Consider the following 15,160-nt stretch of genomic DNA (forward strand, 5'->3'; position numbering starts at 1 on the left):
TTTAAGGTGATCTTAAAAATCGAGAGGAGAGAACACGAACCACATGCTGTGTTCTCCACGGGAGTCAGAGATTACATTGTATTCTGCTGACAGCCTGTGCGAGAACAATGGAGCTGTGGGCACAGCTCAGACCACATGCTGCGCTCCGCAAACAGCTCCTGGAGGCCCTTTTACATGCAAGTGAAACTGATAATGGACACTAATCTTCATTAACACTTTATACAAAATGATTGCTAAAACTGTCAATCTTTCAATTGTTTGAAGATTGTCTTTGCATGTAAATGGGCCTAAGGCTGCATTCCCACGAACGTATATCGGCTCGGTTTTCACGCCGAGCCGATATACGTCGTCCTCATCTGCGGGGGGAAGGAAGAGCCAGGAGCAGGAACTGAGCTCTCGCCCCCTCTCTGCCTCCTCTCCGCCCCTCTGCACAATTTGCAATGGGGAGAGCCGGGATGGGGGCGGGGCTAATTCTCGTAACTTAGCCCCGCCCCCGTCACGCCTCCTTTCATTGGCACCCTACGTGCAATCATTGGGCGTCTCTGCACGGAAAGTGGCCGAATGCCAGGGAGCAATATGCTCAGCACATAGTATTCTCATGCTATTCCTGTAGAAGCCCATTTCACTACATTTCTTTTTCTTTCAAATCTCCCCCCAAAACAAACAATTCAAACTGAAGTCCGCCACGGGGGGTCAGTGACTGTGTAGTGACATGAACAGGTAAAAAATGTAAAGACTTACAATTTAAAAAATACACAAGTTAGAGCAAATAGCAAAATAATGTAATTACAAATAAGATTTGACAACTTATCCTTCAAGGCATCGTATAACAAATAACTACTGTCTTATAGATCTGAGCTATAGCACCCTAATTATAAACCTTTTACAATAGAAAATTCCAGTTTCATAGAACATTATAAAATTCTAAGCAGTCTGTACAAGCAGCATGCAGTCTACTCAATGGCACTTCATCTTAAAGGTCTTGGTAGATCTCCAACTCCTCCTGCAAGGTGATAGACTGCCAAGCTCACCGCATGTGCCAAGGCATCTGCATTTTCCTGTCAACACAAAGTAAGAGAAGCAGCTTTATGGGCAGAGTTAGATCATGGCCGGACTAACAGTTACTAGGAGTCATGTATTAACACTACACACAAAGTTTCAATCGTTCCACAGGGACCTTTCACACGGGACAGAATATTCAGCAACACTGTTGCAGAATGTGCCGTCCTAGAATTCTGCACTGCTGATTTTAATATGAAATTGCAGCAGAATTCTGATATTTCCAATTTTGCATCAAAATGTGCAGCACTGCAGATTTGGGGGCTGAATAGTCGATCCCATGCGAAAGGTCCCTTGGAGTCAGATAGTGATGACTGAAGATAAAGTGAAATACATTATTAAATATACAAGACATACTAAATGCTCCAACAGAAGAACCCTGATGTGTGCAATTAAATATTCTTACTCAAGTTATATGCAAAGGCCATACTGGAAATGATGTGTATTCTAGTGTAGTTGTATTACTAGCTGGGCACCAGTTATGTGTATCTAGCTCCGCTCTTGTTGGTTTGGAAGTAGGTCTCACCTGGGTGTCTGCCTCAGCATATACACGGACTACATCCTCAGTCCCTGAAGGACGCACAAAGGATCTGGCCAGATTGTAACTCTTGACAAGTTCATCAATCTTCTCCTGCAGTCCTGGTGGTTTTACAGTACGTCTCTCGGCATCAGTTGTGTCTATTACTTTTCTATCTGAAACCTGTACAGCAAAGAAAATGATTTTAGGAAGATTCTTCACGATGTAGAAAAAGTGGCACAAGGCAATACACTGCAACCTACAAACAACTTATGCCCCATCAATAGCCCAGTGGGTAATACTAATGGTAATGTCAGGGCTTCACACAGCATTATCCCTACTATAGTCTATGTGATTGGAAGTTAGCAGCTGCTGTCCAGCTTGTTTTATTTAACCCCTTAAGGACGAAACAGTAAATTTAAAGGGCTTGGTCCTGGGCTTTCATTCCAGCCAATAGTAAAAATATAGCACGAGATTAAAGCTCTTGCAATTTAGCTGGAGCGGGTCTGTTCCTTGGCTGTTGGTCACAGCCAAGGACCTGAAGGGCAAGGCAGAAGTACATTGAGTGCTATGTAGTGAAGATAGAAATCAGAAGTGTTACTTCCACTATTAGACCCGACAAACACGTGACCCCTGCCAAGGCAGGGCTACAGGATCATAGCAGATCCAGATCAGCTTTGTTATTGCCTACTATCACTGCAGGGGATGTTTTCCCCTGTAATTGGGGCTCCTATGGATGACCCAGCTACAGTGGAAAAGTGTAGGACCTCACTGACTAACAGGGTTTGTTAGGTTCTTGTCATAGAGTCTGTGATTTTAAAGGGAAAAACAAGACTGCATGCTGCAGTATTTTTTCTGGAATTTTGACCAAACTATGATAGAGGCTCCAACGCAGGTGTGAACACAGTCTAAGCAGCCATTGCTGGGGAATATTAAACAGTTCTCATCCCACATGCCTTTTCCAGAATTAATACAGAGCACCTGCATGACCCACTAACCGTTACTTTCAGCTGGCGATTTGGGAGGTCGGTATACATTTCATCCCACTTCTGTACAGTAAGATTCTTGAGGAACAGGATGGCTTCGATGACCAACATGTCCGAGATGGCATCTCCCACCGTCTGCAAACACAAGATTTCAGCAAAACAAGTTTGAAAAAAATTGCGTAAATCCCAAGTGCTCCTTAGTTTCTAGCATGCGTTCCATAGACGTTGGATAATCCGCTGAGGGTGTGCTTCTGTCTATACCAGAGGTTCCCAAATTTTTTACCCCATAGACCACTTGCCAATAAAAATTTCCTGAACGCGCAGCAGAATAAATTGGCGCCAATTGCTAAGAGTTATTTATTTTTAAGTGGGTTTTTTCCCAGCTGACAGTGCTGCTCACTTTGAATTGTCTACTCTGCAAAAAAAACCTAACAGAGAATTTTTTTATTCAGATCTTTATTGAAAAGACCCAAAATGCAAGTAAATATTTGGATTTGGGATAAAAAAAAAAAATAAAAAATCAGAACCTAGTAAAATTCTTACATAAAATTACTACACAAATAATGCTGTTATCGGAGCATCAGGCTCATCCCTCCATTAGCAGCTGTTCAATATTTGGCTTCACATTAGTGAGGTCTAGTCTCAACTCTCCACCTCCCGTGATTTTTTTTTTTTCCGTAAGATTGGTGACTGTGCAAAAACCCCTTTCCGTGAGGTATGAAGATGGAAAAGCCATCAAAAACTTTCTTACGATAGTCCATAATGCAGGATAAGTGACAGGTACGAGCGCAATGCATTGCTGCTGGTATGAAAACTTGTAAGAACCGGCACATGAACATAGCACACCACTACGCAGATGGCTATAGTTAGCGTAAAGCTTCTTGGGCTCTGGCGGATCACGTAAAAACGATGAGCAGTAGAAACTTTATAAGTAAACTAGCTACTGCGCAAGTCTGTGTTGTCTATCGCCAGAGCCCAAGAAGTTTTGCGCGAACTCTACATAGAAATGACTCACCTCTGATATTTCATAAAATAGTTTATTATAAGTATTATGTACACAATCTGTGTGAGGTATTATGTCATTTACAGAACACCTAAATGCTGATGATCTGCTTATATGGGATCTGCTCACGTAGACCCCCATTTATAGCTCACAGGGACCCCCCCAGCAAGTCAAAAATCGACACCGGGGGGGGGGGGGGGGGGGGGGGTCCATATAGACCACTCTGGGAACCATTTATCTATACAGTTTACTCTCTGTAAAAATGCAGCAGGTCAGCGCTGTGTGAACGGACCGCTATTAGTTGGATCTACAGAAATTAAACGCCACCCAAATCTTTCTTACCTGATTAATCAGATTGATGACATTTTCAAGCATCTGAGCAGCTTTTCTTATTTCTTCACTGGCTCCCATATTGGTCAGCTGTCTAATCTGCTCTTCAGCCGTTTTACTGAACAGTACCTGTAAAATTTCCACAGTATATTAGTGTTATGTGCAGACATTGCAGAGAAAATCCCCAGCGGCGTTCACTCACTGCAGTGCGATGAGGCCATTCTACTGTGAAAATCAGCGCCATTTCTGCAACAAATAGAGCATGCTGCGGCTCTCAACCCCTGCAGTATAACTCTTCTGCTGCTGATGGTTTCCACTCACTTACATTGCTGCAGAATTTCCATACGAATTCTGCATCCAGAATTCCATAACAATCCCACAATGTACTCGCCCATAGTGTATAATCAACTCTTGATTACAGCAACAGTCTTGTGCATCGTACTGGTGTCTTCAAGAGGATCTCGCTCCACAATCTTGAGGTTTTATTTTAAAAACGGACTGTCCCCACCAACCCCAAAATAAACATTTTACCAAATGTGAGCCAAAAAACACGAAGTTCGACTGCCAGCTTGCTAATTGCCTGACTCACCGCAGAAGTCAAGCATGATCTTCCACTTCATGTCCTCCCAGCATGCCCTGCAGCCATCTATACTCTTTTCTGTGTTATCGTTAAGTAACGTTAATTGATAACTTCTTTATTAATACAGAAAATAGCGTGTTTTAGTCAGAACTAAATGAATGAACGATGATTTCTCAGTCTGCATAAAGTTGCCGACAAACAAATTCTCGTTGGTCGTTGGCTTTGTTTACATTGCCAGGACTCCCCTTATATAAAAAGGTTACTGCATAGAAAGCCACCAGCAAGTCCTCCTTTACATAGAATAGAGCATGCATTTCCCATGCAGTGGCTTAGGTTTTAGAAGTATAGCTATATAAATATATATAACATACGCAGCAAAAATGCTTGTGTATTTGATGTGCATTGCTTTTTTTTTTACTTTTTAAACACCTGTTAAAATTTGCGCGCAATACCCGAAACACATACGCCTGTGTGAGTGAGCTCTTATTCCTACTTGTACTATAGATTGTCCTGTTTCCCAAACTGTTAAAAAAGTAAGGGGGAACAGCATTTTCCTAGGCCGGACCCAACTTGGCATTGGCTGCAAAGCATAATTACATCCATCAATACATTTGAAACACTGTTCTTTAATGAGCAACACAATTTTGCTTATCATTATACTTACTGTTCCGTGACCGTTTGCTTCAAAATAAACTCCGATATCAAACTCTTGTGCCTTATGATGGAGGTGCTTTACACCAGTTTTTGCACAGTATACAGGAACCTGGAGCAGTTTAAGGAGGAAAGAAAAAAAAAAGCATAAAGACTTCTTAAAAAAAAAGAATCAGATATTTTATATTTGCATATTTTTGACACAAGGGAGCATTCACACAGTTTCTATACATGCTCCGGTAGTCCGTCACAGGTGCCAGAAGACACATTTTGATGGAACCTCCGAACCCAGTTACACAATTATATTATCCCATATAGATTTTCTTCTGTACTTTCTGTAACTACTTTCTCAGTAATATTTTATAAATAAGTCATATCTGTAAATCTATGATCAAACAATATAACAAAAGTAATAGTTCCATGTACCTTCATAATGTTTTCCAAGTACCGAGTGGAGCTGCCATTTGCATAGGCTGTCTGCACAACTCCCATATTAAGCTTCAAATCAACCTGCAGTAGCAAAACAGATAACATTACATACAATGATATTCAATTGTAAACACCACAACACATGGCAAAAACGTAATTTTCTAAAACTATATATGTCGTATAGAACTAGTCTACATTATGATACAAGCTAGGGTATACACGCACGGTAGTTTAGGCACTGCCCGCTTGCAGGCTAATGCGTCGGGTCTTGATTTACACTTTTATTTCAGAAAGAGGTTCTGCATCCCATGTAATCATACGGGTATTTTAAAGGTGTTTTGTATTCTAATATCTTAGGTAATGAAAGGACAGGGTGCAACTGTATGATATGCAAACCAGGGGTAGATGCACTGAGGGTCACATCCTGGATATCTTATGCAAGAAGTACTCATCTATGTGTATGGTCTATAAATATTCATAGCTTCTCCCAGAAAGCCCCACAATCAATCTGAGAGAAAGCAAAATCAGGGTACGCTGCACCCCTTTGGTGTAGTATTTCACTCAATTGTAGGATCCTTTTATAGGATTCGCATCATGTTAAATTGTCGTTAGCAAATAGAGCACAATTCTGCTAAATCCACCTTATTAAAACAAAACGTTTAGCAAGGTTATTGCATTAATAAATAGGCAATGGCAGATGTCAGAGGCAATACAAATAATGGGTGCCATGAGACCAAATGTCCTTCACTCAAGCGCCTAGAATTGGTTCCGACAGACACAGGAGCCTGTACCAATGGAGTCACCTGTCTATGGATGGCAGACAAAATAGTTGGAGCTGCTCGTGTTTATCAAAGAATCCTCTCTACTGGTGGTCTGTCGGGACGTCCTGAGCCCGGTCACCTTGTGTGCCCTCAAGCATCCACTGGTCCCAACACCTCCTAACAGTCTGCTCAGAACAGCCCAGGTGGCGGGCAGTTTGTCTATTCAACAATCGAGCTTCACATTCCAATAACGTGCCCCTCTCAAACTTTGTCGTATGTGTGAAATCTATTTGATTGTGTTGTAGAGACGTCTGAGAGACTTTATAGGCCAAGAGAAGAACCGCTTTTAGAGCCTCATTTGGCAAAACCGTTCATCTAATCACTCCAACCCTAAGCATTTGTATATCTGCCTGAGATGGAACTGAAGGCAGAGTTTAAAAAAAAAAAAAAAAAAAATGACAACTTGTAGGGTTAAGAATATATAAATAAAAAAATTTAAAAATCAAGCAAAGAGTGTACAAGTAAAACTTTCCAGTCAGTATACCTTCAATACCAACCTTACTAAGCAGGTATTGAACATACACTGACTGGGTGAGTTCCTTGTTTTTTAATTCGTCTTTTGAGTTATTAAATAAGTGCAATAACTTCAATAATAGTTCTGCATTAATAAGGTGGATGTAGAAGAATTGAGCTATATTTGCTAGTGGCAATTTATTAAATGCGCTGGGTAGTAAGCTTGCATAACATTATCAGGGTCAGCTGTTTGAACCAATCCTTTTAAAAGGTGCAAAGTCCTCAACAGAAGAAAATACACGCAAAACAGCACCCGATCAGCTTAGAAAAAAACAAAACATGAAAATTACTTATTTGGACCAAAGTGTAACATAATAGAAGGAATGGGGTTTGTTAGGGAAAAAAAAAATTCTATACTCACTTATTCTTCCACAGGCAGACTCCTTACCACATCTTCTCCTCACTGATCTTAACCAGTCCCCTGTGTCAGCTCACCACAAGCAGTCTGGATCCTCTTGTTATGAAGCATGCATTCCTCACATTTTATCTGGCAGGTCAGTGAAAGTCACGTCCCTGTGACGTAGTGTTCACTGGCTAGGAAGAAATGCTGATCTATTGCAGAGACAGCGGACAGGAGCAGTTTGTGCAATAGTTCGGTGCTCCCTACTAGGCTGTGAACTAGTGACGCTACATACATTGCTGGGCAGGAAGGAGACGGTCTGTGAATGTATGTATGTAACGTCACAGGAAGCAGAAGAATCATCTGGCTTGTGGTGAGGTGACCCCCTCCCCCTCCCCGGGACTGCAGGAGACAGGAGAGTTTTTTAATGACAACCCCCTTTAAAGGATCTGAAAATGTTTAGCTTGCAAAAAAGAAGGCTGAGAGACTTAATAGCTGTCTACAACTATCTGAAGGGCTGTCACAGTGCGGTGGGATCAGCCCTATTCTCATTTGCACAAGGAAAGGTTAGAAGCAATGGGATGAAACTGAAAGGGAGGAGGCTCAAATTACATATTAGATAGTGAGCGGATCAATGAGTGGAACAGGTTACCACGGGAGGTGGCGAGTTCTCCTTCAATGGAAGTGTTCAAACAAAGGCTGGACAAATATCTGTCTAAGATAATTTAGTGATCCTGCATTGAGCAGGGGGTTGGACCTGATGACCCTGGAGGTCCCTTCCAACTCTACCATTCTAAGAAAAAGGTTAAGTGATGCTACTTCTATATTTGCTCTTCATTTATAGTAAAGACACTGGTCACACATGTATCACCTTCACTAAGAGTCCTTTAATAAAAGTGCTTATCAGCGTGGCAATCTTATCTCCATCTAGAAGGTGGAAGCGGTCATCACAGTCCTTGTAGTAGTAAACGATACGGTCAGCATCACCATCAAATGAACAGCATCGCTCACCAGGCTTCATATCAATACCTAAAGTCACAGAAGCAGGAAGAATATGCATTTACAGTGAGACATACGGGACAAAAACTACAGACACAAGGCAGAAGCTACAATTAAATGTACTTGACGCAAACTAGACAGACAGTTTACCCTGCTAGAGACCCATACCATAGGTGGGACTTCCAGCCACCACTAGCAATCTGTAGAAGGCTTACAAATCTAGACAGTAGGTTCACCAAATATGTGATGTATGCAGTGCTGGTTGTGAAGACGTTTTGCTTGGATTTCATTAGTTAGAATTAGTTAGAAATGGAGTAGTAAACAGACTGCCATTAGATACAGAACTATGCAAAAGTTTTAGGCAGGTGTGGAAAAAAAATAAAAAGCAAGAATGCTTTTAAATATAGAAGTGAATAGTTTTTTTGTTAAATAAAAAATACAAAGTGAATGAACAAAAGAGAAATCTAAATCAAATCAATATTTGGTGTGAACACTCTTTGTTCTTCTTTACACTAAAGATAGTTCTTAACAACATTTGGATGTTTTGGGGTCGTTGTCCTCCTGCTGAATAAATTTGTAGCCAAACAGACGCCTTTTATTTTTTAAAGCATTCTTACTTTGCAGTATTTTTCCACACACCTGCCTAAAACCTTTGCACAGTTCTGTAAATGTGATGAGAAGAAGCCTCCCATATCAGTCAGTGGGGGCTAAGATACTGTATGGATCCACTGCCTCCCTTACTAAACCAGGGAAATAAGGGTCAACAATAAGAAATTTGAACACTGAATTTTCCGTTTGTGGCATCTTTAATGATTAGACTGTCATTACTGCTACCACAGCAAATCCGCTAATTATGTAGCCACGTGGAAATACAGAATAGATCACTATAGAATTTGGCAGATTTGTTGTTTGGGAGTCCAGTAAGGCCTGTCAATCAATTTAAAGCCCATGACCCTAAAGTGTCAATAGTAACTCAGGAGGTCACGGTCTTTAGACACACAATGTGAACTTGGAACAGCTTGATTTACCTTCGGGTGGTTTCTGCTGCACCTTCACATAGTCTGCTCCGCACGCATGGTTTAATTTGCCTTTAGAGCCATCGTTAAACAGCTGTAAGAGGAGTATGGGCTGAAGATGTTCTTCCATCTCCTTTACCTTCAAAGCACCAATGCCGTTCGCTCCATCTATGCTCAAGCACCTCTGTTCTGCTCCACAGTCAGGAGACTAAAGACAAAAAAGTTGAACTGAAGTTATGTTTTACTTGATCAGCAATTCAATAGATTTTATTGTTTAGCAATATCAGTCATGAGTTGTCTGATGGAAGTGGAGTTGGTACCTGTTCCACTAAATCCTTAAATGCTTGTGATAGTTTTTGGTAATATCCTTCAACAGTTGGTTCCCCGTATCTTCCATCTGTATTCCGGCAACAAACAACATAATGCAGCTGCGGTGTCGTCACCAAGCCATAATCTGGAAAGACATTAACACCGAGTGCTGCAATAAGACGTTTGCTGGACATAGAGTGAAACATTGGAATTATTCAATAGAGTGACCTAATAAAAGAAATCCCTTAATCCCCCGTTTTGCTGTGTCCCCCACATAAAGTGTACTGAAGAGCTCCACCAGCACTTGTAGTTCAGTGGCAGAGGAGATGGTCACCTCTTCCCAGTGCTGGAGTCAAGAAAACCAAGATACAGTTTCCAGATCAGTTTGTTTTATGCATTTCTCTAGTCTTGGAGGAGCTCAGAGGGATTGATCTTTGAGTGGCTAGATGTAGCAGCACAATCCAAGGATCAATCGACTTGGTAAAATAGAGGAATCACTGTCGATGACCTGCAATAATCTGCACAATGGTGTTCTAGATATACACATCAATGGAACTTGACAACCTTTGAATGCCTTATCCATGTACAAGTATACTAAGCATCCCCCCCCCCCCCACCCTATATGCAGTAGGCGTGCGAGTGGTTACTCATCAGTAACTTGCATTTGTGCAATGCTCCTCCATACAGCAGTCTGCCCCTGTATTCTGCTGGGAAGTGGTGGTTGCACCTGCCCTTGTATATTATTCTATTGGTACACAGGTAAATATGGCCGCTGGCAGTGATATTTTAGTTCATTTTTCCCTTTGCAGCGACAGGTTACAGATATTTGCATGGCCCATAGCAAAACCTGAAAGTAAGCCTAGCAAATAGTTAGGCTAGGATGATTTTATGGGATTTACCTTGCATGGTTTAGTCCCCTGCACCCTCTTTCTCTGAGTGTGTATTCACACATTCAGTTCTGTCTGATTTTAAGATACACAGAGCTCGCACAGGAAAGAACCCATTCATTTGAAGGAGTTAATTCACACAACCCTTATTTCTCTTGGACCGATAGATTGAATTAGAAAAATCACTGTGTCATAATTCGTGCAATTCTTCATTATTTTCCATTGGAAGGTAAAAAAATAAAAAAAACGCATCGCTATCACATGCCATGCAATTTTAATGCAGGTTACTATAAGGACCACATAAAGCAAAAAAAGAACAGGACATACAGAGCCCAAAAAATGTGCCATGAAAATACATGAACTCACATGACAAATGGTTAGTTTTGCACTGAAAAAAAAAAACATGCACTCACCCGTGTGAATACAGCATTAGTGCACTGCATACCTTTTCAGTCTGCCTCTCCCCTCCCTTCACTTAGGCTGCCTGCACACGGTTTGGTCGGATGCCTCATGCGGGATCCTGCAGCGAAATCTGACTCTGTGCCCTGCCAGGGACCCACACGTACCTGTCTGCAGTCTTCACAATCTGTGCTGCAGATGCGCACCAAAGATTATGCCGTATTGTTGCTAGGCGATGATACTGATCCTGCGACTTTTGCAATGCTGATTGCAGAAGGGTTGCAGGGCGGATGGCTTCCATTGACATCAATAGAAGACTGCCGCACAGAAGCCGCACAGAATCGCAGCATGCTGTGATTTCTCCTCCACGAGCGTAAAAATTGCAATTGATTACCACTCGTGTAGAGTAAATTGCTTTTGCCATAGCATGCTATAGCTGGCATTTGCTGCGGAATCTGGAGGCAGACGCCCCGCTCCGGATTCCGCAATGCAAATCCCCCCGTGTGCAGGCGGCCTTACTTTGCTCCACTGTTGAAGGAGTAACAGATCCTATGCCTGCTGCCCTTGTAGTCAGACAATCTCCTACGTGGTCCCTTTCCAGGTCCAGGTTCTAGAATGTCTTCTAGTTCCACCAGACATAGGGAACCTATAAACCATAACCAGTGCATCATGCATCATACCTTGGTACTTGGATTCCAGAGCAATCACTCCATCAAGAACTGCAAGGGAAAGGTTTTCGCTGCTTGGCCTGCAGATACAAGTAGGTACCCGATAAGTGACTGGACAAACAGAATTTTTAGTATTAAATATATTTTACAAAACATTAGCAATTGCATAAATAAGTCTACCAAGCAAAGAGCAAAGGCCAGATTAGCTAGAGTTGACAATGTAGTCCCAGTACTGGCTGTCAGGAAAGGGCTAGTTAGTCCAGCTGAAGAAAAGGCCTTAAAACACACCAACTCCACTTTGTATGGAGCAGTAATGGGGCGCCCATGGAGGTAAAAGGGGCCTTACTTTACCTCCAATTTCATATGAAGGATTATGGGAGGTTTTCTTCATATGACTCATACAGCAAAAACACTGTAGTTGTGCATTTAGTGGAGAAGGTACAGCGGACATGAGCCCCTGCAGCTCAATGGTAGAATTCTGTGTACCGCCACACAGCCTCATACCACCATACAGGTTACCTGATACATAAACCTGTGAACAGAATTCTGCTACAGTACAAGAAACCCGACAGACATGCTGTATATAAAGGGGAAGCAGCAATAATCAGTAGCTCTTGGGAAGAAAAAATTATATATCACACAAATCATATATACCGTATATAAAGGGGAAAGCCCTCACAGACATGGCGACACAACGGACCTCAGTGCGCATACACCGAGGGGAACACAACTGACCTCAGTGCGCATACACTGAAAGGCTGTAAAGTACATAAGGAAGCGGCCATGGATTGCAGGGATGGAGCATGCAGTCTGAGGAGAATCTAACTAGAGATGAGCGAACGTACTCCGATAAGCACTACTCGTCCGAGTAATTTGCTTTATCCGAGTATCTCGCCGCTCGTCCTGAAAGATTCGGGACGCTCCGCTGCTGACAGGTGAGTCGCAGCGGGGAGCAGGGGAGAGCGGGCGGGAGAGAAGGAGAGAAAGATCTCCCCTCCGTTCCTCCCCGCTCTCCCCTGCAGCTCCCCGCTCCGCAGCGCGTCCCGAATCTTTCAGGACGAGCAGAGAGGTACTCGGATAAAGCACATTACTCGGACGAGTAGTGCTTATCCAAGTACGTTCGCTCATCTCTAAATCTAACACACTAATATATAACACACACACACACTTTTTATTCCTCGGTTCCTCTGAAGAAACCACAACTTCATAAACTTTTCCGTGCGAACATGTAAGCACCTGCCCTATATTAACTGGGGCGAAGCCAGGTATATCAGCCAGTTAAGGTATAACTGGCATCAGTTACCAGTAATCTACTCTGCTACAGTCAGGTTTGCTGCTTTGGAGGCTCCATTTCTGATGTCGTCATATTTGACGGATGAGATTGTGGTTCAATGGTGTTCGTTAGGAGCCAGTGATATCAGTCATGTGACTGAACCGCCCATGCGTCATGGTTTCCGTCATTAATGGAAACCACTACACAAGTGTGAACAGAAGATAACCAAAACATTTCTCCATGCTTACCGCGTATCTCTTCCAATGGCTACACAGGACTCAACCTGCATGCTGATGGCCTCCTGCTTGATTATGTTGGTTAGCACTGTCTGTAATTCATGCTCTTCAGCATTCGCCAGATTCGTAGCATGTAGCTCCCACTCCTGGACAAGCATTTCTCCCATGGGATCCACTAGCTTTACTCCATTATCTTCCTACATAGGAATGGTTTTATGAGGTCATCTGGTAAATAATGATGGGAAAGAATTGAACATCAGCCATTTCCACTAACCTCAGGGTTATGAGAGGCAGTAACCATAACTCCAATAACCGATTTAGTCTTCTTTGACCTAAGCACAGCTAGTAAGCCCATGCGGTACATGACATGGTCCAGGTGTTCTGCTTTGGTACGAAATCCTGCAGTGCCATACTGAAGTGTAAGCCCGGCAGGCTTGCAGTGGTGTGCGGATAATCTCAACACGGCCTCCAAGTGCATCCTGGAAGAGAAATCGACAAGTCTCTCAAAGTGATGTGTAGGCCTACTAGCTCTTGGGTGCGCTCATTTATCAAAAGGCTTGATTACCACACGAATGATTGCTGGAAACATCGAATTACAGCAATAATCGACCCATGTACATGCAACCATTGACAGGGCACAGAGCAAGAAATCGCTCACTAGTTGTAGTTGCTTGGTTTTTAGCAAAACTATCATTCAATGTTTACTGTGAAGGGAGATGGCCAGTCGGAACAATCCCCAGCCCCTAGGACTTCATTCAATTGGACCACGATCACTCCTGTAGAGTGATAGTCATTCAAGTAAATGGAAGAGGAGAGGCCGGGGATCATGTGGGGTGATAAGGTGAGTTTACAGAGAACGATTACTGGAATGCTTGAATACTACTACCACCACTTTTTCGATACAGTATGCAGGACAGTGCCCCTTCTGTGGTGTACAAGCCCCATCCTCTCCTACCTGCCCCCTTCTCCATACAGGACAGTGCCCCTTCTGTGGAGTAGGAGCCCCATCCTCTTCTACCTGCCCCCTTCTCCATACAGGACAATGCCCCTTCTGTGGAGTAGGAGCCCCATCCTCTCCTACCTGCCCCCTTCTCCATACAGGACAGTGCCCCTTCTGTGGAGTACAAGCCCCATCCTCTCCTACCTGCCCCTTCTCCATACAGCATGCAGGACAGTGCCCCTTCTATAGAGTACAAGCACATCTGCTCCTACTTCCCCCTTCTCCATATAGCATACAGGTTAATGCCCCTTCCATATAGTACGAGCCCCATCCTCTTCTACCTGCCCCTTCTCCATACAGCATGCAGGACAGTGCCCCTTCTGTGGAGTACAAGCCCCATCCTCTCCTACCTGCCCCTTCTCCATACAGGACAGTGCCCCTTCTATAGAGTACAAGCCCCATCTGCTCCTACCTGCCCCCTTCTCCATATAGCATACAGGTTAGTGCCCCTTCTATATAGTACGAGCCCCATCCTCTCCTACCTCCCCCTTTCTCCATATAGTATACAGGTCAGTGCCCCTTCTATATAGTACAAGCCCCATCCTCTTCTACCTCCCCCTTCTCCATACAGTATACAGGACAGTGCCCCTTCTATAGAGTACAAGCCCCATCTGCTCCTACCTGCCCCCTTCTCCATACAGTATACAGGTCAGTGCCCCTTCTATATAGTACGAGCCCCATCCTCTTCTACCTGCCCCTTCTCCATACAGCATGCAGGACAGTGCCCCTTCTGTGGAGTACAAGCCCCATCCTCTCCTGCCTGCCCTCTTCTCCATACAGGACAGTGCCCCTTCTATAGAGTACAAGCCCCACCTGCTCCTACCTGCCCCCTTCTCCATACAGCAAACAGGTCAGTGCCCCTTCTATATAGTACGAGCCCCATCCTCTCCTACCTGCCCCCTTCTCCATACAGTATACAGGCAGTGCCCCTTCTATATAGTACGAGCCCCATCTTCTTCTACCTGCCCCTTCTCCATACAGGTCAGTACCCCTTGTATATAGTACGAGCCCCATCTTCTTCTACCTGCCCCTTCTCCATACAGGTCAGTACCCCGAGCCCCATCCCCTCCTACCTGCTCTCTTTTCCCAGCCAGGAAGATGACGATCCCCGGCTGACGTAGCAGATGATGTGGACAGGAGGGGC

General features: G+C 43.5%; 1 protein-coding gene across 1 annotated transcript; it reads right to left on the reverse strand.

Annotated features, from left to right (window-relative positions):
* Positions 1-771: 771 nt before the first annotated feature.
* PGM3 (phosphoglucomutase 3) lies at positions 772-15,157 on the reverse strand. Its single transcript, XM_066604982.1, has 13 exons — positions 15,090-15,157; positions 13,291-13,495; positions 13,029-13,213; positions 11,520-11,587; positions 9,565-9,698; positions 9,257-9,452; positions 8,101-8,258; positions 5,553-5,636; positions 5,140-5,238; positions 3,908-4,024; positions 2,575-2,697; positions 1,586-1,759; positions 772-1,058 (listed from the first exon to the last, which is right to left on the reverse strand). The coding sequence occupies exons 2-13, from the start codon at positions 13,492-13,494 to the stop codon at positions 969-971; spliced, it is 1,632 nt and encodes a 543-aa protein (XP_066461079.1). The 5' UTR covers position 13,495; positions 15,090-15,157; the 3' UTR covers positions 772-968.
* Between the last annotated feature and the right edge of the window lie 3 nt (positions 15,158-15,160).

Source organism: Eleutherodactylus coqui, chromosome 1 (assembly GCF_035609145.1).
Source record: "Eleutherodactylus coqui strain aEleCoq1 chromosome 1, aEleCoq1.hap1, whole genome shotgun sequence".
NCBI lineage: Eukaryota > Metazoa > Chordata > Amphibia > Anura > Eleutherodactylidae > Eleutherodactylus > Eleutherodactylus coqui.

Excerpts from the sequence above, each read along its gene's own strand:
- PGM3 (XM_066604982.1), bottom strand. The coding sequence starts at position 13,494 with ATGCACTTGGAGGCCGTGTTGAGATTATCCGCACACCACTGCAAGCCT. Across the intron at positions 9,453-9,564 it reads TTAAGGATTTAGTGGAACAG|TCTCCTGACTGTGGAGCAGA; the intron begins GTACCAACTCCA and ends TTTTGTCTTTAG. Across the intron at positions 5,637-8,100 it reads TTAAAGGACTCTTAGTGAAG|GTTGATTTGAAGCTTAATAT; the intron begins GTGATACATGTG and ends TTGCTACTGCAG.